Source organism: Copidosoma floridanum, unplaced genomic scaffold (assembly GCF_036245765.1).
Source record: "Copidosoma floridanum isolate Cflo_tuat_1 unplaced genomic scaffold, Cflo_Japanese_pri ptg000020l, whole genome shotgun sequence".
Lineage (NCBI taxonomy): Eukaryota > Metazoa > Arthropoda > Insecta > Hymenoptera > Encyrtidae > Copidosoma > Copidosoma floridanum.
The window spans coordinates 2,383,644-2,411,064 of NW_028321897.1; the positions used below are offsets into that span (position 1 = coordinate 2,383,644).

The window sequence follows — 27,421 nt, forward strand, 5'->3', positions numbered from 1 at the left end:
TATAGAGTATCGTTAGTTTTTTTTTCAAACGCGTAAGCAATTCCATTGCTTCATGACATCAATACATTGAACTGTGTCTCCTTCTGTCGAGTTCAGTGACTTGAATCTGATGAATCAATAAAGTTGTAATCAGTGCACAGCTTGCTTCGAATCCCAATTCCTCGTTTACTTTAATGAAACTGTTGTCACATCAAGCAGCAACGAAAGTAAGAAGCAATGTGTTGAATAAGTAATAGTACCAGCTGATCAATGAAGTAAAAACTGTAATACTCGGCCAAGAACACATAGATGAATTTTTGAAACAAGAAAAAGGACTCCTGTACAAATAAAAACTGAGTCTTGTACCTGTGCAAGAAAGAAAAAATAATGAATATGAAAAAAAGGTCGAAAATAAGTCAGAGAAAGATACTAGTAGCTAAGTTTCGGGGCTCTTGCGGCTGAAGCCGAGCAAAGGCTCCCCCGCGTTTTTTTCCTTCGCCTCGTTTCTTCTTTCGTACGCACGCATGTTATAGCAACCAGCATACATACACACACAGGAGTACACTTTTTGTATCCTGCTCTCTACAACAGCACCACAAGTTCTCTCTCCCGTCCTCCTTCTCCCCCTTTCTCCCGTCGTCTTCATCTTTTTACTTGCCTCGACGTTTTCTTTCTCTCGAGCGTCCTCTTCTCGCTTCTTTTTTTTTTTTTTTTTTTTTTTTTTTTTCCTCTACCAAGCTCGAATTTCTGCCTTGCCAAGGCCAATTCGCTTTCGTTCATTCCCGAAGCCGTACCCATACTCGCCACTCCACTCGTTCACAGCCTGGAGCAGCCGTTTTATTATTTACGAAATTCAACGGGCGAACTTTATGTGCTTCACAGTTTGCCGAAACAGCTTATAAACACCGTACATGGGTGCAAAAGTACTTGACGATTCGTTTTGCCGAAATTGACCCGTGCAGTTCGTTTGAGTATACAGAGTCCGAGGAAATCTGAGAGTAGACACTTGTTCATTAATCGAGTGTAAAATTTTATCACGTAGGGCTTTATCTAATTGAGAGTTTTGAGTTTTTTTTCTTTCTTTTCTTTTTTTTTTTTTTTTTTTCAACTCAACTCACAAGTTTGTTTTTCTTGATGCAGAAGTCTGTAATTTTCTGAGGGTTTTTTTTTTCTGCCAGCATCGGATACATGACTAGCTCTTAACGACCTAATTATTGGTGTAAGAGGAGACAGAAGTAGTACTGAAAGTTTGTCTGTTAAATGAAAATTAAAGCTCCAAAAACAATTAGTCATTAAATTGTAAAGAAAAATAAATATGTAGCATTGTTCGATGCTTTACAGCAAGATGAAGAAGTTTTCTTTCAACCTCAAAACTGTGACCAAATACCAACTCCTAATTAGTTTTTGAGTACTGCTAAGAGGCCTACAAAATTTTTATTTGTGTTTTCTTAAAATGCATCCAATGACGTAAATTTGAAAAAGTTTCATAAACCATCACAAGCTACTTGTGCACACTCGTGAAATTCATTATGTATACTCGCTTGTTGTGTATTCTTTAGTTAATATTCCAATAGTTGAAACTTAATGTTTTGCTGTAAGACCGTCATGTACACTGTATTTTTTGTTTTTTACTGTAGTCATGTAGTGTTGTTTCTGATTTCAGAAATCGCATAGGACATTAGTATTTCGAATATGCCATAGGAAAGATGTAACATTTATCAAGAAGACTACCACACTAGCACTAGAAGCACAATTTTTATTTTTATCTATGCGTGTAAAGTAGCTCGCAGTGACGACACTTACGACTCTACTTTTGCTATACGTAGAGTAGAAAAGATAAGCTTTGCGAGTAGCATGTTGAAAAAAATTATGAGTCAATAAAGCTTATGTTTTTGTTAAATAGTTAATTTTTGTCATCATTGTCATTATTACCATAAACACTAATATTTATTGTAGTCATCATGGCCATCACAACCGGCATAATCATCCGCATTCTTATTATCATTTTTTTTATTTGACACATATTAGAAACTTATACATTTTCAAATATTATGATGAAAAAAAAGTGTTTCTAACCATTTCTGAATTTTATTTTGTTTCAGGTGAGTACCACTAACTTACAACTTGATATTGGCTATTCTGTGGTTACGTAAGTTATAAGTATAATATTTTCTTGTTTGAAAGATTTAAAGTATCCTTCTACATCATCGAGATATCAAATTAATAGTAGCCTAATAACTTTTAAAAACAGTAGTGTGAGTATTTTATGTGTACGAATAAAATTAAAAATTTCGGCTGGGCATCATTAACGAATTTCAAGGCGATAATCTCATAAAACGTACAACTCTTACCACGGTCAAAATTAATAGGTTTTGAAACATGTTTTTCAGACATGCATTGCCGCACCATCGTATACTATGTATTTGTACCCTTGTGTTTATTTCACAGCGTTATTATTACGTACATCCTACCACTTCTTTTCATTATCAAAAATTATAATGGTGCGAAAACAATTCTAGTTTTATTGAGTCTTGTACAGAAAATCCAAATTTTTGCCTGCATTATTCTATAATAAGATATAATTGTTAAGATTCTTTATGCACCAGCACTAACCAACAACAATATTATCCTTGAAAATTCCTCGAATTTCATTAAAAATTTTCAGAACCCAAACTTCCTGTTCTGATCATTCTCAACCAATTGAAACGATACGCCACAAATACGGCTCGACATCATCGTGCAAACCCTTTCAAATACTTGACCACAAGAACTATATCGCAGGATTATTGTTCCCAATATTGTCGGACCATCTGGATCCCTAATTATGGAGGTTCCTTTTCTCTTGCGTCCAACCTTGGTCATTCCATCGCCTACAAACCTTTTCGTTTTCTCGTCGAGCCTTCTACATCGTCTATTCCACTAAAGGTAGACCTCCATATCAATTTGAATAAGCGATGGAATCTCGACCCTTCTTCGAGTCTATACCCCGTATCAGAAACAGATTTTTTTTTCTCTTCCTCCTTCTTGCCTTCCCGGTTTTGGTTTCCCTTGTTCTTGCGAAACAGAGAAGCAGATCTCTTCCCTTCTTTTTTTTTCTTTCCTCCGACTCCAGACAGTTTTTTACTTTGTTTTCTTTTCTTCCCTACCCTATCAATGCTAGGGTTATATGAGATTTAGTATGTAACACAGCAGAGATAACAGAGTAGTGGTGTATAGGTTTCTTTGATACGCTTTTGTAACACTTGGACGTTTTATTTCATTTCTTAGTTCTATCCTAATTCTATAGAGTAAATTCACTTGGATGTATTCATACAAATTAGAGTTTTGGTGGCGTAGATAACTTTACCAATAGCTTTTTGAACAAAATAAAGGAGAAACGTAAGTAAAAGTTTTAAGCTATTCTTTATAGCATTACGTTCATTACGTTTATATGCAAACACTAACCTCAATACTCATAGCCATTAGTGAAGCAAGTTATAGGCATTCGTAAACCAATTTTCCGAACTGGAAACCTAACCTCCGATATTCCAGATATCGGCGATGTATGAATATTACAACCAACGTTATAGTCAAGCTTGATATTAGAGGTATCTTCACAACAAAAAAGCTGGATGAAATTGTGAAACTGAAAATTGATAGAGAAATTAGAAAAAAGTGGGAAAAGAAAGAAAAATTTTTGTATTAAATTAATTAAATAGAAGTTTTTCTACGTTTTTAGACAAAAACCGTTCTGTTTGAATTTTTGAACTTTTCAAATGGTAATCATATTTAATCAGTTTACAAGATAGTGACTGGATAACTTTGTTCATTATGATCACTGCAATGGAAATTGTTAAGAATTTACCATTCAAAGTGAATTGAACACAGAAATCTACTCTTCAATCGTTGATAAAAAATTATATCGAACATATGGGCTTTCATGTTTCAACATGAGATCAAAGTAAGTTACAATTAAGTTGTAAATCGCCAATCACTTTAAATCGATCGTACAATAGATTCAAGGATTATTTCCAATTACAATCTTTGAACTCGACTTGGACAAAATTACATGTGTGCACACATTGTAATTACTTCATTAGAGATTTGATCAACTGTTCGCCAGATACGGATGAGAGTTGCGAAAGAGAGAGAGAAGGGAGATGGGTTTCAAGTATCCACACTAAATCTCTTCCTCTCCTATACACATGCTATCAATGAAGCCGCTTCGTGCATTTTAAACCATCTATCTCTCAGCTGCTCTCTTCATCATTGCCGGCCACCCTTTGCCCTTCGACCCCCTGTACTCCCCATCTGGTGCTCAACTTTACATTCTACTCCCTGCCTCACTTTATCCATGCCTAGTCTGAGCGTATACATTATTGCTTTCACCCTAAGGTCGCCGCAGTCACAGTCGTTCGGTCGATAAGCCGTCGTCGTCCTCGTCCTCGGCTTTAATACGAGCCTTCTGGCGATGCTGCTGATGCGCTCCAGTGTCGTCTCTTCGCTCCGAAAGCGTCGGCTTTCGACCCCTCTTCCTCCCAACTATTCGCACAGAGGAGTTCGAGGCACCGTTGCAGCTCACCTCTCATCTCCCACCCACCTACTCCTCTCTAAATTTGAGATAGTGATAAGTATAATATACAACTTTCGCCAAATGGTGCATATAGAAAATATACACTATTTGAATAGTAAAACAGGCGGTTTTACTATTTCAGAGTTGTACACTTACAACTTATTTGAACTAGTGAATATTAACTATTACCACCGAGTTAACGTTTCACTATTTGAATTTAGTTGGTAAACTAATTGTTGATACCACTCGAAATAATAAGTATGGGTTGTACAATTCTCTTTTTTATTCGGATCGAGATCGCTCGTTGGATTACTAATTTATATTTAGAATTAAAAAATTATGTCTATTGGAGGCGAATAAACGATCCTGACTTTTCACTATTTCGCCAGTGAAAATCTTGTTCGCTTGCGCAAACAGTAAAATTTTCACTATTTTAAATTTAGAGAGTGCGGGCTAAAAATTATGCGACTTGGTAATTATGAAACGAGACTTGGGGCCGTTGGGGCCCGAGCTTTCTCCTTGGCGTTGCGGGGATGTCAATCAACTGCTCTGTGTATACTTTATACTAATGATCGTGGCTCGCGCTCGATTATTTCGGAGTTTTTCTACTTCTTGGCCGTCTTCTACTTTGTTTAGGGCTTTCACAGCTTCGTTTAGATTTCACGTCACGATTTAGCACATTAATTGTACGGGACGGAGGGTCGCCTCCTTTGTTCACAGCCATGGTGAGTTAAATGCGCTCAAGTTTGGGTTGCCTATGTCGGGGGGTTGGCACGTTGTGAAATAATACTTTAATGAAAAACGAGCGCATTACGTATTCTTAAAGCATAGGGATGTATAGCTAGGAATAGGACGAGCTGAGTTTTAGAGTGTTGAATATTTTATGTAAGATTTGATTGACGCTTTATTTATGATACGTACTTTTTCAAATGATTCTTTACTTGGTCGTTTTGATTTTCGAGGGATTGAAAGTTGTTTTACTTTGGTGAAAAATGATTGTCCTAATTCAACATATTTAGTTGTTAAATCTTTTGAGGATAATTCGTTCATCCTCGTGGTATTATTCAAGTCTCTCTGGCTCTGGATTTCGCTCTTTTTATCTCAATCAATCTCAACTTTATCTTTGTATCATTTTTGTCATAATCAATAACTGATTTTTTAATGGCTGTTACATATTATCTTTATGTACCTATATCTGGATATTTATCTTTGTGCTTTTATGCTAAAAGGTCTAGGTGGGTAAGGGGGGTAAACGTGCTTCAAACGATTTTGTTACTTAAACTTTGTGGATCAAAAAGTACTATAAAAAAGATGTTTTTATGCCAAATTCTCTACATCACATCTAGTAAGTGCGATCGGTTGAAATGTGTTTTCCAGTTTTTTTTGTTTTTTTTTTTAATTTTATATCTTCGGATTATGGAGCAAAAAAAATTCTGAAATTTTTTTCGAAAATGCCCTTGTAGATAACAGATGGACAGAGATTTATTCAAAATTTTCAGTGCTAAATTTAAATTTACGGCAGTGTTCGAAACTTTTGAAAATTCTAGAAAAAATCTTTTTTGTGAGTGGCGTAACAAAAAATTTTTTTTTTTTTTTCTGCCAACATAAATTTTTTTTAATTTTCAAACGTTGCGGCACATGTTCAAAAAATAAAAAACTTCGATTTTTGGCATTTTTCTGTATTGTTACTACGACAAATAAATGTAAAAATCCACAAAATCATCGTTTAAAATCTAATTCTCATACAAGTTTTGCAGAGCCTTTATTGCATGTTTTGTCGTAGTGATATGTCGTAGTCGTATTGCAGAAAAATACCAAAAACTATTGTTTTTATTTTTAAGAGATGTTCCACCACTTTTAAAAATCTAAGAAAATTTATGATAAAAAATAATTTTTTTGTTAAAAAAAACTTTTTCGTTATAACACTTGACAAGGAGGTTTTTCTCGAATTTTTGAAAATTTTAAACTTTTCTAGAAAACTGAATTTGGCCTTAAAAAATTCTTAAAAAATTTATGTATATTTTTTTTCAGAAATGCATTTTCGTAAATTTTATTCGGATTTTTTTTATGCTTACTGGAAAAAATCTGAAAAACACGTTTCGATCGGTCAGACTGGATTGGTAAGGGTCTATAGACTTAAAATTTAGCATAAATACATCTTCTGCTAGTACTTTTTGATTCACAAGGTTCAAGTTAAAAAATCGTATGGGGCACTTTGCCTTAAAACAACAGTAGATAATCCTGTATTTTTTATTTTATATTAATGGGTCTCTGACTCTATAATAATATTTGTGTATCTACGTTATGAATACCTTCTGGTTTCCAGTTATACGTATCTGTCTCTTCTTTTTTAGATCCTTGATTCTATACATGATTTTAGTACCCTTACGTTAAATGAGTCTCTATTTTGTAGTGTTTTCACATGTCTACAACACAAAGGTGAACATCTTTTTATGTCCCTATTTCTGTAATTTAGCTTTGTTGTTTTTTTCTTTGATTTAAGCTTGTTATTTTTACACCTTTTGTAATATGTCTACATTTGTTTTAGTGGTAACATTTTCGTTTTCATTTTTCTTATCCCCTGCCTAAAATTATATCCGTATGGTTGAGTCTAGTTTTATTTATATTTTTTTGCCCTTATCTTTCTTATTGTTTCTCTGGGTCTTTTATTTTGGACTTATGGTTCTGTTATCATGTCTAAATGTACAAATTTTTTCTTTTTTCTATTTCCATCGGTGCATTTCAGTGTTTATAAAACTGTCTTTGTGTCACGGTCTTTTGAGTGTTAGAATAACGTACTTCTTTGAAGTCTTTGTTTATAAAACTTTTTATTTCATATCCATATGTCTCTTTTTCATTTCATATCCATATGTCTCTTTTTCTTTGAACTCTAATATTTGAGTTTTTAGTCTTAAAAATTATGTCCATATAAGTATTTTTGTTCTTCAAAATATTTTCTTCGCTTTGCGTATCTTTATTTCTATATTATTCTCTAGACAAGTATGTTACTTCAATTTTAGATTTCTGTAAAAGCCTCTGTTTTCATACCGTTATTAATTTCTTTGGAAAGCTTTCCAAGTGATTATTCTTCTAATTAATTTTATCGTGAAGATGAAGTAGAGTCTAGGTTGCGAATAAACTGCTCCAACCCCCTTTGCTTCCAGAACTACCCCCCCTCCTCTTTCTTATTCTTCGCAGTGCTCGGCACTTATCTCTTAACACAAGGATCTCTTATCCTCTCTTTTTTGTCTTTGCAATTTTGAATATATTTTCTTAATGTCATAAAAAAGGGAGGCTGTTGATATTTTTCGTATCAATGATTTTACTATGGCCCGATAAATCATTTGCTAGGATCCTTTTAATTGATGTATTTACTCATACTCTTTATTTGTATTGACTATTCGATTATGAATCATAAATTCGGCCTTTCATTTGTAATCACCAATTTTTCTTGACATGATACTTATACATTTAAAATGTTTACAATCAAATCAGTATCACTTTTTTCTAGGTGGAAAACAGCAATCGCATTGTAGTTTATAAGTTGTTAATTTATAGTTTGATTTAAAAAAATTTTACAATTTTTTTTCTACGAAAATTATTTAAAAAATGAAGATTTCATAAAGCGGTGGTCATGGATTATTAATGAACGCAATGTCACTTTTGGCTTGATCCAGTAAATAACAATCAATTAGTGGAGTAGAAAATTTGTACTCCCCAAAAAATGGTTGGTTTTACTATTACATTATTTTACCAATACATGGTGATTCTTACATGCTGTGTGAAAATATAGACATTATTTCTGTATAATACCATCGAAAACTAAACTTTTTATACGCTGTTGTATCTAATATTGAAAACATAAACTTTTAGTACCAAATATTTCACAATACCGCTTATTGTTACGTGGATTCATCAAAATCGTTAATAGGTACCCCTCGATCCAAAAACGTTGGAGAGGAAATATACTTTGCCGAGCTTCTTTCAAGCGAGGAGAGAAGACAGAGACAAAGAGGGAGGGATAATTGTAGCCCTAAGAGACAAAATTTAGTGAAAACCCTGCACCATGTGATTGCGAAGCAGCTTGCTCTCGCATCGCTGAATGCAACGACTTGCAATTGCTTGCTAATGACCCCGTCCGAGAAACAGAGAGAAAGAGAGAGAGATGAAGGGGGGAGCGACACGGCAGCAGGAACTTCCTATCCTCGGAGCCTTATTGCTACATTTGAAAAACTGTTAACTGCTCGTCTGTGTGTGTGCATGTAAGTATGTACCCGCACACATGCATATACGCGAAATAGCCACTCCGGAGGGGGGGGGGGCGCAATTATTCTGATGCACCAACGCACTCTTGCACGCATACGTGAGTGCGTTAACGGGACTCGGACACCAAAGCGCTGTTATATTGGCTGCTTGCTAGCTTGCTTGTCGTCGTTAGCGCACCGGAAGAGTCTACGCGTCCTCGGGCACATGGGCATGCGTGTGCCCACATGAAATACGTTTAGGTACCGTGTATATGTGGACAGTGGCGCTTCATAAGAAAAGAAAGTGGCTACGGAGTGATCGATACTCTGTGATGAAAGTGACGACGAACAAAGCTGCTGGCTGGGCTATCCGATCAATGTTTCGCTACTCCCTTTTTCTCTCTCTTTTTTCCATCAGTCTGTGGGTACGTGGAACATTTGTTTCATTATGGTAATAATGGATGAAATTTTTCATTCGATCAATCGAACATAGAATAAATTATTCGATCGTGGAATCGGCACAAGTGATGAGTTTTTTATACTTTTAGTCATGGATGCAAGTAATAATAAACTTTTAATAAATGAGGAACACGTAGTTAATAATTTAATAACTTATTAACGTTGAGAAAATAGATTTTTAACGGATATTGCATAAGTATGTAACTGTAAAGTAATCCAGAAGTGCTTTTACAGGAAAAAATCCAAGTTTATTTTGAACTTTAATGAAAAATTCTTCAAAATCAAATGCATAATATGTTTTTATATTTTCTAGTACCTAACAGTTATTTTAGCTACAGTTTCATGAAGGCTAGGCACTGTAACAACAAAAATATGTCACATTTACTTCTACAGAGAGTTAAATAGTACATGATGTCAAATTTCAAATGTTCTTATGCTTATACTGATTCGACCTTAAATGCTGTCACAAAAATCCAAATTACATTTTTCTATGCTAGAGCCATATTTTTTCTTTAGAAACTCCCACTCGCAGATACCATTTTCGCAATCAGTTAACGGAGCTGGCATTTCTGATGTATGAAGGGAAACCTTGTATAACGGCTTAACTCCTTCACACCTGTAATTTAAAAGAAATAAATAAAAAATGTAACGAATTCAGTTTTTTTGTTAGTTTTTGAAATACTTTTGAATGTACAGATCTTGGGAGTTCTAAGTACCTAACACATTGATATACCTGTAAAAAACAGCTAGTACATTCGCTGCGAAAGGCCCAAGTTTCGAAGTGCGAAATATTCGATTACGAGAAGAAGCGTAGTTCATTGCTGTGATCGGTTCTTCTTCTTTCCCAATGTCTAAAGCAGTTGTCAAAAGTCTTATCGTTGCTGAATGGCCAAAGTTAAAAATACCCTTTGGTTGATCCGAACTGTTCTCACTTTCCAAAGTTCTAATAACAACAATTATACAAAATTCAATTTTTCAATAGTTGTTCACTTTAGGTCTTATAACTTGAGCAAAAAGAGTGGTTGCAAAATAACTAGTAGTGGTACCAACTGGAAATGAGAAAACATATCAGCGAGTATTGGACAACCGAGTTTACTAGTCATTTCGCGGCCAGGTCCTTGCGTGTAATAATATTGAAGATCTTCGCTGTACTCAAAAATCCTTAAATCTTCTTCACTAAATATTATACACCAAGGTGATACTTTGCTTGGATACCAAGCAACTTCATAGCGACACATCTGAAAAGCAGTGTATACCGTATCTAAGAAAAAATAATTTTGAATACATAAGTTTGAATTTTCACGTTTTTCAAGTTTATTAGAAGCACTAGGTATGGACTATAGGTAACTACCACCAACAGCGACATCCGGTGATAGAATATTCCAATTAAGACGTGACAAAAGTTAAACTTGTATGCGATAACTACGTAAAAAGAACTATTTTGTTTTTAAAATTCACGTGACTATAAAATGTTGAAAGGGATATGAATGTTTGTGATGGTTGAATTAAGTATCCAAGTAGTGAAAACAACTGAGTTTTTACAATCCAAGTAATCTATAAAGCTGAAATCACATGAAATATACTTACTGTGCGGAATCTATTTAATAAGAGCGAAAGAGAGGTCAGCTGTGCTCGTCCCTCTTTCTTGCTCTCACGTACTCAAATAGATTCTTACAGCTCATAAAATTTTGACTTTATAGAACAACTGTCTTTCTAAAATGCTCTTGTTTTTAATTTTTTGATGCCTAGTTCCACTGTCACAAACAAAATTGTGATCACATAGTTATTACATACATATTTAGCTTTTCTCACCTCTCTATTGAAAAATACATCCGGGAGATGGCACAGGCATTTCGCACCATAGGTAGTTACCTAGCCCATACACCACCAAAATATGTGCCTTACCTCAGAGAGTCTGACTTACCATAATGAAGCGTGTAATTGAAACCAAGTTTCCAAGTAAGGTTTGACAAAAGATTTGTCATTTCGGGACCTTTAATAAATTTCTTGCGTTCAGTAATAAGTTCTTTCTCGTTGAATTCCTTCATCCAAGCAGGACAGTTCAAATGTGGCTACAATAAATAAAAGCTTCATTAATATAGAAGTTGTAATCTTTTGTATATTATCCGTAGGTGATTCAACACTAACTATGAGTAACCGATTACTGTCAGGTAGAACTACCTTGTCCAAAGGACCATTATTACTATCGGAAATCCCCCCAACAAACGACAACATACTTTGTCGCGTTCGCTGGCTGTTTGTTGATCGAAACTGTGATAATCAAGACTTCGTTAATTTCTTTTTTGGTTTAGTTATATGACGGTAGAATTTATAGATTAAATTATTAAGTCATACAAGCATAGAATTTCCCACTAAAAAGTCGTTCACTTCATTGCTTTCTGAATTAATGAGCTCTGGAAATGTGTTTTTCAATCGTTCAGCAAATTCGGTTAATTCTTTTTTTCCTTGAGGAGACAATGCCGCATCTGCTTGCTCGTATATGCTTGAATCTAATTTCCAATCGCGTAATTCTACTAAATCTTGAGTGCAGAGTTGACCATCTTAATACAAGAAACCATGACTCGATAATTTTCATTTTATAAAGAGATACAACTTAATAAAAACATTTTTTTTCAGCGATATAAAAGTTCGAGTGAATATCATAAAACCCAAACACTGAATAAATCATTTGGTACAGTTTTAAGAAAATACGCAATGTCAACTTATGGCGCCCTCAGGATTATGACATTTTATTTTTAGTTCATTTTTATTAATTTCATTAGTTTTTTATTTTGATAAAAATTTTTACTTAAAATTTGTCATGATAGATTAAATATTTATGCAGTGCCTTTGCATTGAATAAATTTATAATAGTTACTTACAACCATTTTGGTGATTCTCAAGTATTTGGTCTCGTAAATTAACTAAGTTAAACATCATCGGCTTATATACATTCTCCATGTATTTTGTGCCATGCCTTTGCACAACCCACATTTTTAATGCTTTACATTTTGAAACTGAAATTATATAAAAGAACCCTTAAAAATCAAATCTCTGATGAAATTTTTAGGAAATAAGATTGCCATAATAGTATTAATAATAATGTTACAAATAACAACACTATAATCCAGGAATTTGAATTGTTTCCAAACACTGAAATATAAAATCCTTTCATTACAAAATTTATGATAATGCTTTTAATTTTTTGATGTACTGCTTAAATAATCATCCATCTAACAACTTTGTAGCTTGTTGAAGTATTCGAAATAAATTAATAAAAAAATAACAACATGAAGAGATTTAATCACTTCTCTATTTTTAAGTTTAACACTGATATTTATCTTTGAATACTATCAAACAGAGTTAGAGTAGTCCGCGTTACCAACATATTTATGCTGATCTTATGAAAGTTGAGGTGCCACATATATCGGATCTGTATCAAGAAAACGGCTCCAATTTGGTTTAATACCAAAAAATTATAGTTAGTCACGTTGGTAAAACAATGACTGTAACGAAAATAGAAAAAAAAAGAAAATTTTTTGTACAAATGATTTAAGAAATTCAATACTTTTGGTCCGGTGGTGATGCAGTATCGCGACTAATTCAATTTTTGAACAACGAAAAAAAAATATTTTTTTAACAACTGTTATGATAAATTGCAGATAATTTTATTTTACTACAAAAAATCTTCAAGGAAATTATTTTTCTCATGTTATCTTAAATTTTTTTAAAACGATCGAAATTATATAACACCATTACTGTCCTTAGCAGAAAATGTCACAAGAAATTAGAAAGAAAACTTTACTGTTGTAATCCAGTTTTCTTTAAAATATGATAATTGATCCTCAATTATTTTGTTGAAGTACATTTTCCACAAACAATACTATGATAAAGAAACTCGATAAAGTTAACTACAAACAAGTGATATTTAAAGAATCTAGAATTGTATGAAATATCGAAATAAATTTTGCAAAAACACATGTATCTACTATTATAAAAAAGTGAGGATACCACGGCATAATATTAATTCATTTCTTTTAATCGCAATGTTCGTAAAGTACTTTTAACTTGATTTAACTTACAAATACGTACTTTATTTAGTAGTTTTTACACTTTAAGAAGATTTTATTGAAGATTATGTAATGAATTTTTATATTTTTCTTTGTGGATCTTCTGAAAAATAAGCAAGAAATAAACATTTAAAAAATTAGATTTTCACTCACCAGACTGTGGTCTCAAATTTCCATTTCCATGAACTAATTCATAAGCCGTCCTTGTGCCCAAATAGGGATAAAAATCTTTTTCTGGATTATAACATGAGCCTGAGGCGATTATAATCCTTGCAATAAATAAAACTGAAACGACTAAACAAACTCCCAACTGCATCTTGCTTCTAATAAAATTTAATTTACAAACAAAGAAATAAATATAGTTACTAAATTTAGTAACTTAATATTTAACAAATCGCATACCATCTTCATATTTTTTATCAAATAATATTGTTGATTTTAAAATGTATAAATATGAGGAAATCCACAAAAAATATTCCATTTTTGTCCCCCATTTTGATAAAAAAAATTTTTTTAAGGCACACCTCTGAGATAGGGCTCATTTTACTCGTAATCCCATGTAATATGAGGAAAAAATTTTGAACACGGGTTTCAGTGAGAGTGACACCCTTTTTCTGCGATTTACATGTTAAAATTATACCTACAGCTAGCATATATATGTATATATATATATTTATGTAGGTATAATTTATGAATCATGACACTTAACAAATTTTCCCAATACTTACATAAATGCAACGTTAATAAAATAAATGATGTAGTTACTGTAAATGTTCGTTTAGGACTAATAACAGACTTTCATTATTTCCGCACTAACGTTTAGAAAATTAAGGTGCACAATGTGACGGTTTAACTATTGTTGCATTTAACTTGGCAATGAAAAAAAACTTAAGACTGAAATGCAAAAGGAATACGAAAGCAGCAGATGTTGACGTTTTTCTGCTAATAATAGATTATCGTCACATACGATTAGTCGATTATCTTTCTATTATACTTAAAACATTGTTGTGTTCATTAGAAACACGTGTCGCAAAAAACATTTTTCCTCTTATTTCTTGGAAAATTAAATGAAAGTGTTTATACATCTATTTCATACATTTCTCAAGCTCTGAACATCAACATCTTGTGTTAAGTAACTTAATAGTTATATTTTTCTCAATTATACAGGAAAAAAAAAACAATACTTTGAATTCTTAATTTAAAAAAAAATGAATATAAATACAACAAATCTTTTTAAATAAGCGAATCATCAAAATCTGGACTAATCTTAACAAATTCGTCCTAATTTTAGTAAGTTACAACAATAGAAAACTCTATGATAAGTGCGCATGTAGTATTGATACAGTCAGTCCAAAGATCAATTAATTCATCCTCATCAGAACTGAAATTCATTTTCACAGCATATTATTATTCCTATTAAACTAATGGAAGTCCATTTCATTACTACTTACAATAACTTTAGTGAGCAAACAATCTTTATCAAGTAAACAATGTAAATGGAACAAGTATTTCTTTGAAAATAATTTTTTTACTTTCAGAAATATTTTATAAATAACATTTTCTTAGACTTATCAATTTCTATGAAAATAATTCGATCACTGCCAAATTTTCATAGAAACAGTACCACAACCCCATCCCTCTCAGCTTCCATAACCTAGGAAGAGATACGATATTTAACCTCGACACATTTTTACTTGACAAAGAGTGCTTGTGGTATTTTTTTATAAAAATCAAGTGCTTTTGGTTACGAAGTAGGCTGAAGTTATTGTGAATAGTAATAAAATCCACTTACCTTAGTTTTTCATGTAATAACCGTAGTGAAAACGTTCAGTGAATTTCTGTTTTGGTGAAAACAAATCTATTGCTGTTAAGGTTGCATAAAAAAGTACCGCAAAACCGATATTTCCTATCACAGAAGGAACTGCAAATGCTATCACTGTGATGCTTCGATTTCAGCATCATATGGCGGCTTATCATTTGAACTTAAAATAAACAACTTCCTAGAAGTACATATTTTGATAACTAGTTCTTTAATTTACCAATACTATGGACTGATCATTCAATGTTTTAAACTTCGCAGTACGTCTATTTTTGTCTTGTGAAAAAATATACTGTGTAACACACTAGTATTATTACTATCATTTGCATTTTACATTTTATTTTTTGTCCAAACCAAGGATAATTTAATGAAATTATAATTTTCTGTACAATTTTTAAATACAAACAATGATTGTGATAATGATTCACAAACTGTTAATTTTTATAACCCGCGAATGTCATTTGAATCATAATCACGTGATCACAGCTTGAACAAATCATGTAACGAATAAACGTCTTTATTAAAAATTATTATCATATTCAAGATGGGACAAGAGAAACAAATGAATGACTATAAATAACTTATTTTTATCACAGGGTTTAATCCTGTAAGTTTTTTTTCGATATAGCAAAAATTACAACACTTTTGCACAAGGAAACACATAGATAAAAACAAAAGTATTCGTACGATTATATTTACCCCTTTGACTACAGCATTCGGATGTGAAGCTGTACATAATCTGTTTAATTTGTTACGAATATGAAAGAATATGATGTTAATACTGTATTGCACACCTTTATATCTGACAAAAAATAAGATACATTAGCATTAAAAACAAAATCGACAAAGATAAGAAGAACAAATAACGTTATCTCTTCATACAGACAATCAGATTGTAAGTGCGGCTCAATACCGCTTGCTTCTCTTCCTAATGAAAGTTTGGTCGAAGTTGATATGAAGCATTTTAGAGGCAGTAAGTTTTCGTTTGAAATTCATCCCATTAAAATCTTGATTGTACAGTTGCTTCAATATTGAGAATAATCCTTTTTTAAGAGAAGGAAAATAAGAAAAAAGATGACAGCGAGTCTTTGATTCATCGTTGAAGAAGAAAAATAAGAGGTCTCGAGTTATTGGCAGCCATAAATCGCGCGCCTTGTAATGAAAGAGCGACGCTCGGCGAACTTCGTATGACGTATAAAGAAGGGCTTCGAAAGGCAGGTCAGGACGGAAGGGCGTGGAGGAGTTGTTCAAAGGATCCAAGAGAGCTCGTTGTGAGCGAATGGTACATCAGAAGCTTACTCGTCGAGACGACGAGAATGGGTAGTAGTGGAAAAGAGAGAGAGAGAGAGAGAGAGAGAGCGAGTAAAAGGACGGCTAAACTTCTCCGGTGGTTGCCGGGACTGCTGCTTCGAGTCATACTCCCTCGGGACTATGAGCTGCTGTTTCCACGTTTCCAAGTATGTAGAGAGTCGGAACGAGAAAATTTGGAGAGGCGTGTCGTATAGCTGTACCATGTCATTTTCAATACTTTGTTTGTAAAGGTGTAAGCTTTAAGTTGGACATAAAAACCTTATGGTTCATTAACAATTTTATGAATGTATAATATCTGGCTGTAAATCAATTGTTCCACCATACTCAAAAAAAAGTCATTTTTCAGCTGTAACATTTTATTTAGGCGTATTTATGTGAACTACCTACAATTTTATTACACAAGCCTTAGTTTGGTAATAGCAGGGCACTTATTTTTTGTACTACGAATGTATTTGGTCTATTACAGTTTTTGATGTAATAGTATACAGTTATAAATATACGTCAAAGTCCACTTTGGCAACTAGCAGGTTTTAATGTTTTTCTTCATGGCTGCGTGTTGTCAAAATTTTGTGAATATCATTACATTTACGTACATAAATACATAAAGAGGTACCTCAGCCACGAAGTTACCAAATAGATTTCGTTCAAACTTCGTACAATTGATGCTTTAGAAATATAGAATACACCGTTAAATTTTTGTTGCTCTGGGTTAGTTAATTAAAGAGAAAAATATAACATGCAATCTTATGGAAAAAGTGGAGGTTATGAACATTTTTATAAATATCGCAAAAGTTACCGAACATATCTTAATGAAAATTAGGGAGGATATGAATAAACATACGAGGAAAAGTATGGTAAAGAAATTAGGCAATAAGCTCACCTCTGAATTTAATGATCAATCAATTAGTAAAGACACTCTCGGGACTTGGTAACTTTTGATGCCATGTTGCGTTGGCGCTGTTGGCGGAAAATACGAACGTAACTCCAAAAAATTTGGCTTGGCAAAACATAAGTTTATTTTTCGTCATAAACACAAAATTAAGTAACACTCGAATAATTTAATAATTTAATTAATTATAAACAATTTTGGTAACAAAAAAATACTTTTGAACAAAAAATTACAGACAATTAAAGACTTGGTAGAGAAGTATAGTTACATTTTTCTAGTAACATTTTTTCAGACATTTCTAGATTGGTACTCTATGGCTTAGGTAGCTCCTTAAGTATAAAACGTAACTGCAAAATTTTCGTTTAAAAGAATCAAATTATTACGTTTTGAATCGAGTTACGCACTTCATCACAAAGTTCAGGCAGCAGGGTATGGTAGCTCTTTCCTCACACAAAAAGTTTCAAATTAAAGTTTTTAAATATCCGCTTTCATAAGCAATCTATAGGGTTATATAATCATGATTATAATCACGAGGATATAAGCATACTCTTACTTTTATGTTATTGACCTCAGTATTCTACATCTCATCCATAGGTAGATATCCAGTTAGGAGCACACAACATTAGCCATTACTATTTCTTTAATACTCTCTGATTTTCTCTCTCTGTCTCCTCTCACATACTCTCAGGCAGTTGCGCGAACGCTTGAAACCCTTGCGTTTTACCTTGAAGAATGTGGGTCTAGGAGAAACAACTTCTAACACTTTCGTTAATTAAACGTTTTCTCTCTAATTGAATGAAATTCTTCTGCCTGTTTGTGGTAGCAGCTCGTGTTTTGATATTTATCCTTGTGAGTAATTATTTACCATGATTAAGCGGGCCCCGTTGGAAACGTATAAATTTAGAAAGTGCGATGTGTGGATCATTATAATATCCTACTCTCATTCTAACTGTTGATTATTTTCAGCATTGCCATTATCTAGTCCTACAATCGTATTGAACGAGGATTCTATGTAATTATATTTTTCTTCCAAACGTCAAATTGATAAACAAATAATATTTAGTTTCGTTCTTATAAACATAAGCCTTATGTAGATTGAATAGTTGCTTAACATATATCCTATTAAAACTTAATTATACATTTATAGTTTAAGTCATATCAATTTGGTTGTTAAGACATGTCGTTAGAGTGAGCACGAACTTGTTAATTTAATAACATAATTAATGAATTTTAAATATACTAGATTGTTCAAGTTTTGATATTTTAAAATCTTATCTAACGAAATATGAGTTTTTAACGCTGAGATTCTCTAAATTAACGGAAATTGCATACTAAATCATTACCAATCAAAAGTTAAACATACGTGTACCTCATTGACAAATTCATTTTTAATATTTTGGATTTAACTATTTCAAATCAAAATGTATGAATCATAAATTACAGTAATCTTATTTTTGCGAGTTTCAGTCAATTTGAATTTAGCTGTTATTGTATTTAGTAGGTAATTAAGTTACATCCCATACTCGTGAGATTCAGCTTTTCTGTGGACCGAACAACAAATTTTTGATAACCCTTACAATTTAAAATCCTTTGTGTAGACTTTACACGTCAAAAAACTGTACTGTAAACATTTTTTTAATCCCCCACTTCAAGTCTTCGCCAAAATTCTAAAAAAACATTTTTTTGTCTGAATCCTAAGATTTACGAGCTCGTCGCTGCAGGCGTTTCATAAAACAAAAGCCTCCCAAGTAAGTAAGAAAAATTACCAAAGAAGTTCTTCCTTCGCAACTCTTCCTACACCTCTTCGGCAATCTCCTCTCCGACTTACACCGTTCAGCCAACGAAAACATCACCACTCACCATCCAGATCTCCACCACGGAACATCTCTCCCCCCCCTCTTCTCATGTTTTTATTTCCCTTGTACGCTTAGCCACGCGAGATATTGTTTTTGCCGCCACGCGGCCAATGCCGCTATTTCCAAGGATTCTCGCGTGCAGCGCCCGTGTTAACCCCCCCACCGGGTCGTTTTAGCACCACTGCTACCGGCATCAGCCGGTCGAGCGAGCACCCCTCCGGCTTGCTGGTGGCGTCTCGGGGGCGGTTATCGATTCTCTGGCAGTGCAGCCCCCTCTCTAGACTCTGCCTCTGCCGTCACCCTCGCCCTAGCTCGTATACATTTCCGGATAAAAGGATGCCAGGAGGGAAGGAGCGAGCGAGATAGGGGAACAGCCAGGAGGGGGAGGGGAGAAAGAGGGTATGACGGCTCTCACCCCTCTCGGCCTCCTTCTTTTCACCAGTCCACACCAGGTTTTTAGTTTCTCTCATTCTCCCTTTCCCCCCCCCCGTGCTCTCATTTGCACGCTCGCTACGCGGTACTCATTTTTTTGCATTACCGCGCTTGCACTTCGCTCTCCCTTCCTTAACCCCGGTGCAGCTCACCCGCGACTTTTTTTCCGCGCTCTCTTGCAAACAGCAAAGCCAAAAATATCCGACTACTTCTTCCACACTGACAAGTTTCGATGTCTCTTTCTTCCCTAGCTCCTAGCATGCCCTTCCCCTGCCTGCGTCTTTTTTCGTGAACCACCAGACTCACGTCCTGTTCCTCTACCATCTGCCAATCCTCTACTGGAGCAGTCAACGTAACTACCCTCCTTTTTTCCTACCCACGTTGATCCGTCCAATCTACTATTCAAAGGAGCGTCTTGATAGTCCTCCCTCCCATCCTCTTTTGTTGGTCATCAGCCGACTAAGGTCTCGTTTCGGCTCTCGACTGCCAAAGCAGTAACTATTAGCTATTATACGGAGCGGAACTTTAATTATAACATCACCAGAGCGCAGTTAAATGGAGATAAACTTTCTCTCGAGATTGACTGTGTCTCGTAACTCCGAGCCACTACCATCTATTTTGCATTTTTTTAAATGCTTTAGCCATTTATCACATCGTCTCATTGAATTCTATAACTTCACTGTTGACAAACTCGTCGTTGGTGTATACTACTTGTTGTTCGGTTTTAATTCTGTATTCCGTTTGTCATGAAAATGAAGCCTCACAAATGATTACGTAGCTTTGAGTAATGAAATCCCAATTTCACATCTCGAAATAGTTTCTGTACTTCTTAGTGAGTCTTAAATGAGTCGTAAATTACATCGTTGTTTCTGCATTGATCCCATGTTGAACCTATGTTGATTCAGCATTGAATCAGCATCGATATAAGTAAATATTAGTAGTTTACTTCAAAATAATATGCCTTTTTTACGTTAACATTGCAGTTGCAATTCAAATAACTTTTTTTAAAGCTTATAACTTCAATACTGTCAAGTTGATAACAAGTCAGCGTTGATTCAACGCTGAATCAGTATCAATTATACATGGAACTAATACAGAATCGACGATGCAATTAACGACTGATTTCAGCGTTGATTTAGCATTGACATTTTTAATAGGGTTACCCACAATGGTAAGGAACAAAAACAATAATCACCATCAGCAAAGCTTTGGCAAAGTAAAAAAGTAAGTTCTGGGTTATTCAACACGTCATTTAATTCTACAAAGACCCTAACAATCTCTTCTCTGACAACAGTCGAGCTTGGCTCTGAGAAAATTCAGGTCCCAATGTGCCATTCGATTAGCTATCTTTATCGATTACTTCAATTCTATCGCCTTTATGCGTTTGTTCCTTTCTTCTCTCTGGCTTCGGCCAGCAGATGCGTATACACCCGTTTGTTCGTTCATTTATAAGGCAGTATTGCTGGAAACAAGTGCTGCTACTGATGTGAACGTATAGACTATATAGTCATATTGCATACGTGCAATGGATGGAAAAGTAGAGAAAGAAGGCTTGAACGTGTATACACGTGGAAATCACAGAAAACTCAACGCATACGTAGATATATCCAAGGATACATGAAGGCTATGTTGTTTGTACAGGTATAAGGGAGCGAATCAAATCGATTCGGACTTGTCACTATACTACTTGAAAAAAAAAAAATGTTACTTAGTCCTATTTTTTTCATCAGAGATAGATAGCTCAATGTCAGTTTCCATGCAAACGTAGGTAGGTTTCGAATAGAAACACGAGGACTTAGGTACACGCTTGAGGGCGGAAAAAATGATAAGTATCGTTCTTTCGTAAGTGTATGTATACGTACATACAGAGGTATCGAGTGTGCAATATGGTTAAAGAAAGGAGGTAATGACGCGCGACAGGGGCTTGCAAGAACAAAGTGAAAATGGAGGAATACGTCGGAGAATAGAGATGCTGGATGCTGCAACTGACGGGATAAAACGAATTGAGAGATTGTAGTTGTAGATGTACGTGTGTATTGTTGGGGGCAGGAAAGAAGGGGTCGAGGCACTGATGCGTTTGAGTTGAGGGATGAAAGGAAGGGTGGAGGGATCAAAAGGGGAGAAGTGGATGATGTTGAAGAAATGTAAATTACAGTAAACATGTTTTTTCAAGTCAGAACGTGGATGAGAAGAAATTTGGGAATTATATAAGCAGCCAATGGTGAATCAGTTTGATGAGTACGTAATTGTTACAACCTATTATCTACACCTGACTGTTTTATGTTTTGGACGTCATTTGTGTCATGTGTACTATTTGATGGAAATGAGATGTTAAAATAGATAATAAACTAGTAATAAAATTATTGTAATAGTTTTTATTCCTCTAATATACTCGCCTGATAAACAAAATCTATAGCTCTAAGATTTTGTTTAACGTAGAGGAGTTAATATTTGTCTTCTGAAAATGAAAATTTTTGAATCAGATATCATCTACAGAATGTTTAATTTTTATCTCAGTCACGCTTATACAGTATCAATGAGGTATATCATAACTATATATTCGACTCATTACTGATGCTCGGTTCACGCACTATAACTTGACCATACCTGAATGTAAGTAATCCGATATCACGAAAATCAATAACATGGTTATCTCCTGAAGTCGCTAAAATTATCTGGTAAAAAAATTATTATTCTTCATGCAAAAATAACAACCAATGTATTACTCCAATTTTCCATATTACATGTAGCTGCACCTTGGCTACGTTTGTAGAAAGAAAATACTCAACAGAAACTCGAGAGATCCTAAAGAGGATAAAAAGAGAGTGAAAGAGAGGGTGGACTTGGAAATGAGGAAGTAGGGGAAGGCACCCGATAGACGGGTAATGAGGTTACTCGTACTTTGAGACGCAGTCGAGAGCACATCGATCGCCGCGTGAATCTCCACCTATAATCATACTGCAGCGGTAGAAGAGGAGGAAGCGCAATGGCCAGGTTACAACTGCTACAGCATGACGGCTTACTAGAGTCTACACATCTTCCTTTTAGAAAATGAGTGTGCCGATTTCCGAGATCGCGTCACGACTCTCTGTAATGCCAAGTGAGAAGTCAACAAACAAAGGGAGAAATGTGGAAAGAGAAACTTCCAGCGTTATTTCCGTATTGACGGTCGACGACCGCCAAGTTTTTGGTATCGATGCAAATTTTCGCACCGCGCGAACTTTCTACTCAGCTATTTTCGTATAAGAATTTGCTCACTTGCGATTTTCGCTATAATTTTTTTAAGCTGATCGTCATAAATGGTGTGAACAAATTTTTCATACAGTGATTCTATTGTAAAATACCAACTATAACTAATACCAAAAATTATTTCGCTACAAAGTTTTGCAAAAAAAAGATGTACAACATTTTTTAATAGTGGAATAAAGTCGATTGTTGTCAAACCCGTTTACTCTGGTTTAGTTGACGTATGTTATGACATAGAGTACCAATTGCTGCTCGCTAGAATAAATACTCTGAATTTATGGAACAGCATGTTAAATGGATTTTAAATCATAATTAAATATCACTGACAAACTTTTATTAGAAGTGTGTGGCTAAAACATTCTGGAAAGTCTAACTGATAATTTTAATACTTATTTTCAACTACTTTTTAGATGGGTTTATGAATTAAAAAAAAAGTAAACCCTGCTTTTATTTCCAAATTCGCAGTAATTGGGTACTTAACCCAAATATATAACTGAAAAACAAAACATGTTTACTATGATGGACTTTTTAAAACCAAATGCAATATATTTTTTTTTAATATTTCACAATTACTTTCATGAAAGTTGAAACATTATTTTCCATGAAATCTATTTAATTCAAAAATTATTTGAAATTTTTTATGGAACTGAAGTTTGATAAAGAGAAAAAACTTTGAATTCACAAATAATAAAACAAATTAATTCTCTGTATAGAAAGTACCTGATAAAACTACTTTTCATGCAGTGTAAAATGCTACATAACTTCAAAAAAATTTTTTTTCATATCTAAAATACTACGATAACTTTGTCACACTGTGCTATCCCAAACTATAAAATAAATTGTGTACAACAATCCTTAATTACACTAGAATTACGAATTTTATAGTACCTATATCATGTAGCACATGATACAATACTCTCCACGTTTTTTAGAAGTATAAATAAAAGTTTGACTACTCATGAGCAAGCAATAACCACCGTCTACCTCTACCCAATTGTGCTCATTACTTTATTCTAGTAACCTATTTTTTTTAAACACTGAATGTTTCGATACGTTTAATAAATACATTTAACTTGTAGTACTTGAAGGACAATAATCCTGATACGTTAAAAAAAAAAAAAAATTTTAAATCCCTTAAAAATGATCACATATCTTATAAAATGTAGTACTGTAGTTGAATTAAAAATGGAAAAATAAAGACTTGAATTGTGGTTATCACAATTTCTATAGTATTTCTGATTCAAGAAAAAAAATATATATGTATATTTATAGAATATTGTAATGCGTATAATGTATTATATTTAAAAATCTGTGTTTTGTTTTTGTTATAGAAGCAGACGTGGCAGTGAGAAAAGCAGCGGACGTGGCGAATGCGTCTGCTTGCGGTGCTCTAAAAATGGTTGCCTCGACTCACAGCCTCGATGACCTGGGAGTCAGTCATATAGCTAGCGTAAGCCATCAGAGACACCAACATCATCACTCAAAACCAGCTCAGCCCAATATTTTGGACAAGCACCACAGCACTAGTCATTTGTTCGGCAAGAGCACCCAGGATAAACGCAGTCGACTCAGCAACGTCATCAACAATCTACATAAAAAAGTGCCACCCGAGCCCATAAAGTGTGACTCAGTGGTCGGAAGCGGTCTTTCCAAAGGCGAACAGGACAAACTCATGATGACGGTGCTCCACGACTGTATTATCAAACATGAGGAAAACAGCTCTACCGTCAAAAAAGATGATGAAGTCGAACGTGCTTCGAAAGATCTCACAGCCAAGCCCAGCCTTTCAGTTAAAGAATTTAAGGACCAGAATTGTTCTACGGTTGTGGTACCCTCATGTGAGGAAGAGATCTTTCCAGCTGCCAAGATTAACTTTATAGAGCCTTGCGAGGCGAACGAGAGCAAAGCTAACGCTGTGATTCCCTTTGTCGATAAATTAGGGGTCGAAGAAGCCGTAAAAACAAAAGAACGTGAGGAGAAGATGAATGTTGAAGGCGTAACAGAGACAAACGTCAGTGATACAAGTAATTCTAGTGGTTCAACATCTAAGAAAGAAGACGTAATCGATACATGTGAATCACTAAGTCAGCACCAAACACAAGATGAGTTGGAGGAGAGCTTAGGTTCACTTGGAGCTATCATACTGGACAGGTTAAGCGATCGGAAGCAAAATGCACCTACGACTCGAAAAGCTCAACAGAGCCCCTCTGATGACGAGGTACGAAATATTTGCAGGGATCTGGTTAAGCATCTGGTTAATAACGTATTTGAAGCATCAAACCTATCGAGTCAAGTAAGCACAGAGAAAGACACTGGGTCGAGCCTAGATGGTTCAACGCAAAGTCTACACTGCAGCTTACCACTAGAGAAAGTCGCATCAGTACTTCCAAATTGTCAGAACCTAAACTCTCCCGCTCCTCTTCTTCCTCTTCCATGCCCACAAATTATATCCCCCGTAGTCGTATTGCCCCTTCAATCAACAAGTCTTTCGAAGCCAACGTCTTCCTCAACACCCGTCGTCGAACCAAGTCTCGCAAAGAGTTCACGCGTGGTGCGACATTTGTGTCTCTACTGCGATCGCAAATTTGCCTCGGTTATACTGCACCAACGCCACACGGAACGTATTCACCAAGGGAGTACAGGTCGACGCAGTTCCGAGCGCAACCCACGTAAGCCTATCCAACAGAGTTGCCAGTACTGTATTGATCGGAGTCCGGAAAACTTGTCCAGCCTGTTCCAGCACATGATCAGTAGCCACAGTGATAAGTACTATGGGTGTCTACAGTGTTTGACTAGGTTTCAAACAAAAGACGCCCTGACTTCTCACATTCACGAGATCCATAGTAATGTAGTGGTTCAGATGGAGAAACTAAAAGAGCCGATCCACGTCAATCTCAAAAAGATCCAGTCGCACGAGACGGCTGTCAAAGAGGAGCCTGATAATAGCAATGTTAAACCCAAGCCGAGAGAGTGTGAGTTTGACAATCCAGAATTCTACCGCAAGGTGAGCAACAATATACAGGAAAACCTATTGAATCACCTTGACGGCAAGATCGAGGATACAAAAAATGGCTCTTTAGTTGTAACCACATCGTCAAAATTATCATCAACGGTGGAAATACCAAGCAATCCTGTCACACCCCCCGAAAACAACGGAGCAAGAACACCACAGTACCAATTGCTCGTCGATATCTCCTTATCGGCTGTAACACCGGTATACCACAAGATTCGCTTATCTAAAGGTCCAGAAGACTCAAGCGAGCTAGCGGACAAACCAGGAAAGTCATGTAGTAATCGTATACATCCACGCAGGCTTTCTTTCGAAAAGTACACCTTTCCCCGCAAATACGATAACAAAGAAGAGTTGAATGGCTCAATACGTGATTTGAGCAAGTTTGATTTATCAACGCAGTTGACTTTACGTAGAAAGCAAAAACTGATAAAGCAGCAGAAAAGCCTATATAATCAAACAGGTGATGTAACAACGTTGTCTGATAAAGATGTTGTTCAAGAAAGGACCACAAACACTGAGAAGAAAAGTGATACTGGTAATGAAGTGGTTGTGAGTGTTAGTGACGCTAAAATTGACGACAAAAGTGCTCCGAATGATGAAGTTGTAAAGTGCGAAGAAAGTGCTAAAAACAAAGATTATGATTCATCATGTGAAAACAAATCGACAGTGTTTACCAGTGAGTTTGCGAGTTTCATGAGGCTGAAAAAGTGCAGTGACGATAACAGTAAAAAAAATAAAGAAGTAACCAATGCCGAGCTCACGGGGGAGTGGTCCCGTCCCCGAGTGTACGTATGCGGCGCCTGCGCTGAAAGATATGTGAGTATTTTCATTTGTGCAAATTAACTTCTTTTATTCATCTTTTTTGCTAAACTCATACTTGCCTATCCCAATAAGTTTCTCCTAATTTGTATTCACGCAGTTATTTGATTTTGTATAAGGATTAACACACAACAATTTTATGATAACGAAGTTGCCTTTAGAATATTTCCTTAAAAATTTTAATGAAACAATGATCTTAAATATAAGTTTAGTTTGGAAAAGTATTCATTACTTCTTAAAATTTTTTTTTGATAATTTTTTTAACGTTTCTTTCACTTAGTTTACGCTGTTTATATTTTTTGCACTTTTTGACTACTATTTTTTTCTATTGTTATCTCAGAAAAGTTACGTTAATTAAAATCGTTGAGCACACATAATTAACTAAAGATAAAGATTTAAATATGATTCAATCAGATTCAACTTTTATATTTCAGTAATCCCGAGTAACTTCATGATTACTGTTTTGCTACTATTTTACTGTTTTTTTTTTTTTTTCCTTAGATAAGTTGGTTGTCTCTTACTTAACTTTCAATTTTGACCTGAAAGACTTTTCTTACTTTTATCACTTAATCTTTTAAGCATCTAAATTTTTTTAGTACACTAATTCCACTCATTTTTTTATTCTATTAATAACTGTTTTGGTCTTTTTTTGCTTATCTGTGATCGATTCCACTATGTAATTTCTCCTAAATAAATCTTACTATGCTATAAACGATTTTTTTATCTCTTCTT

The 27,421-nt window shown here is 34.7% G+C and overlaps 2 protein-coding genes across 4 annotated transcripts in view; one reads left to right on the forward strand and one right to left on the reverse strand.

Annotated features, from left to right (window-relative positions):
• The window catches only part of LOC106642024 (uncharacterized), a 120,931-nt gene that overhangs the window by 71,313 nt on the left and 22,197 nt on the right, over nucleotides 1-27,421 (forward strand). For all 3 annotated transcript variants that reach the window (XM_014356651.2, XM_014356652.2, XM_089593767.1), the window contains one exon: nucleotides 24,189-26,686. In XM_014356651.2, coding sequence (XP_014212137.2) covers nucleotides 24,189-26,686 — 2,498 coding nt within the window. The remainder of the gene's footprint in view (nucleotides 1-24,188; nucleotides 26,687-27,421) is intronic.
• Nucleotides 9,567-13,620, reverse strand: LOC149374302 (multiple inositol polyphosphate phosphatase 1-like). Its single transcript, XM_089593973.1, has 6 exons — nucleotides 13,458-13,620; nucleotides 11,590-11,795; nucleotides 11,159-11,306; nucleotides 10,285-10,495; nucleotides 9,968-10,177; nucleotides 9,567-9,850 (listed from the first exon to the last, which is right to left on the reverse strand). Exons 1-6 carry the CDS (start codon nucleotides 13,618-13,620, stop codon nucleotides 9,688-9,690), a joined length of 1,101 nt encoding a protein of 366 aa, XP_089450099.1. The 3' UTR covers nucleotides 9,567-9,687.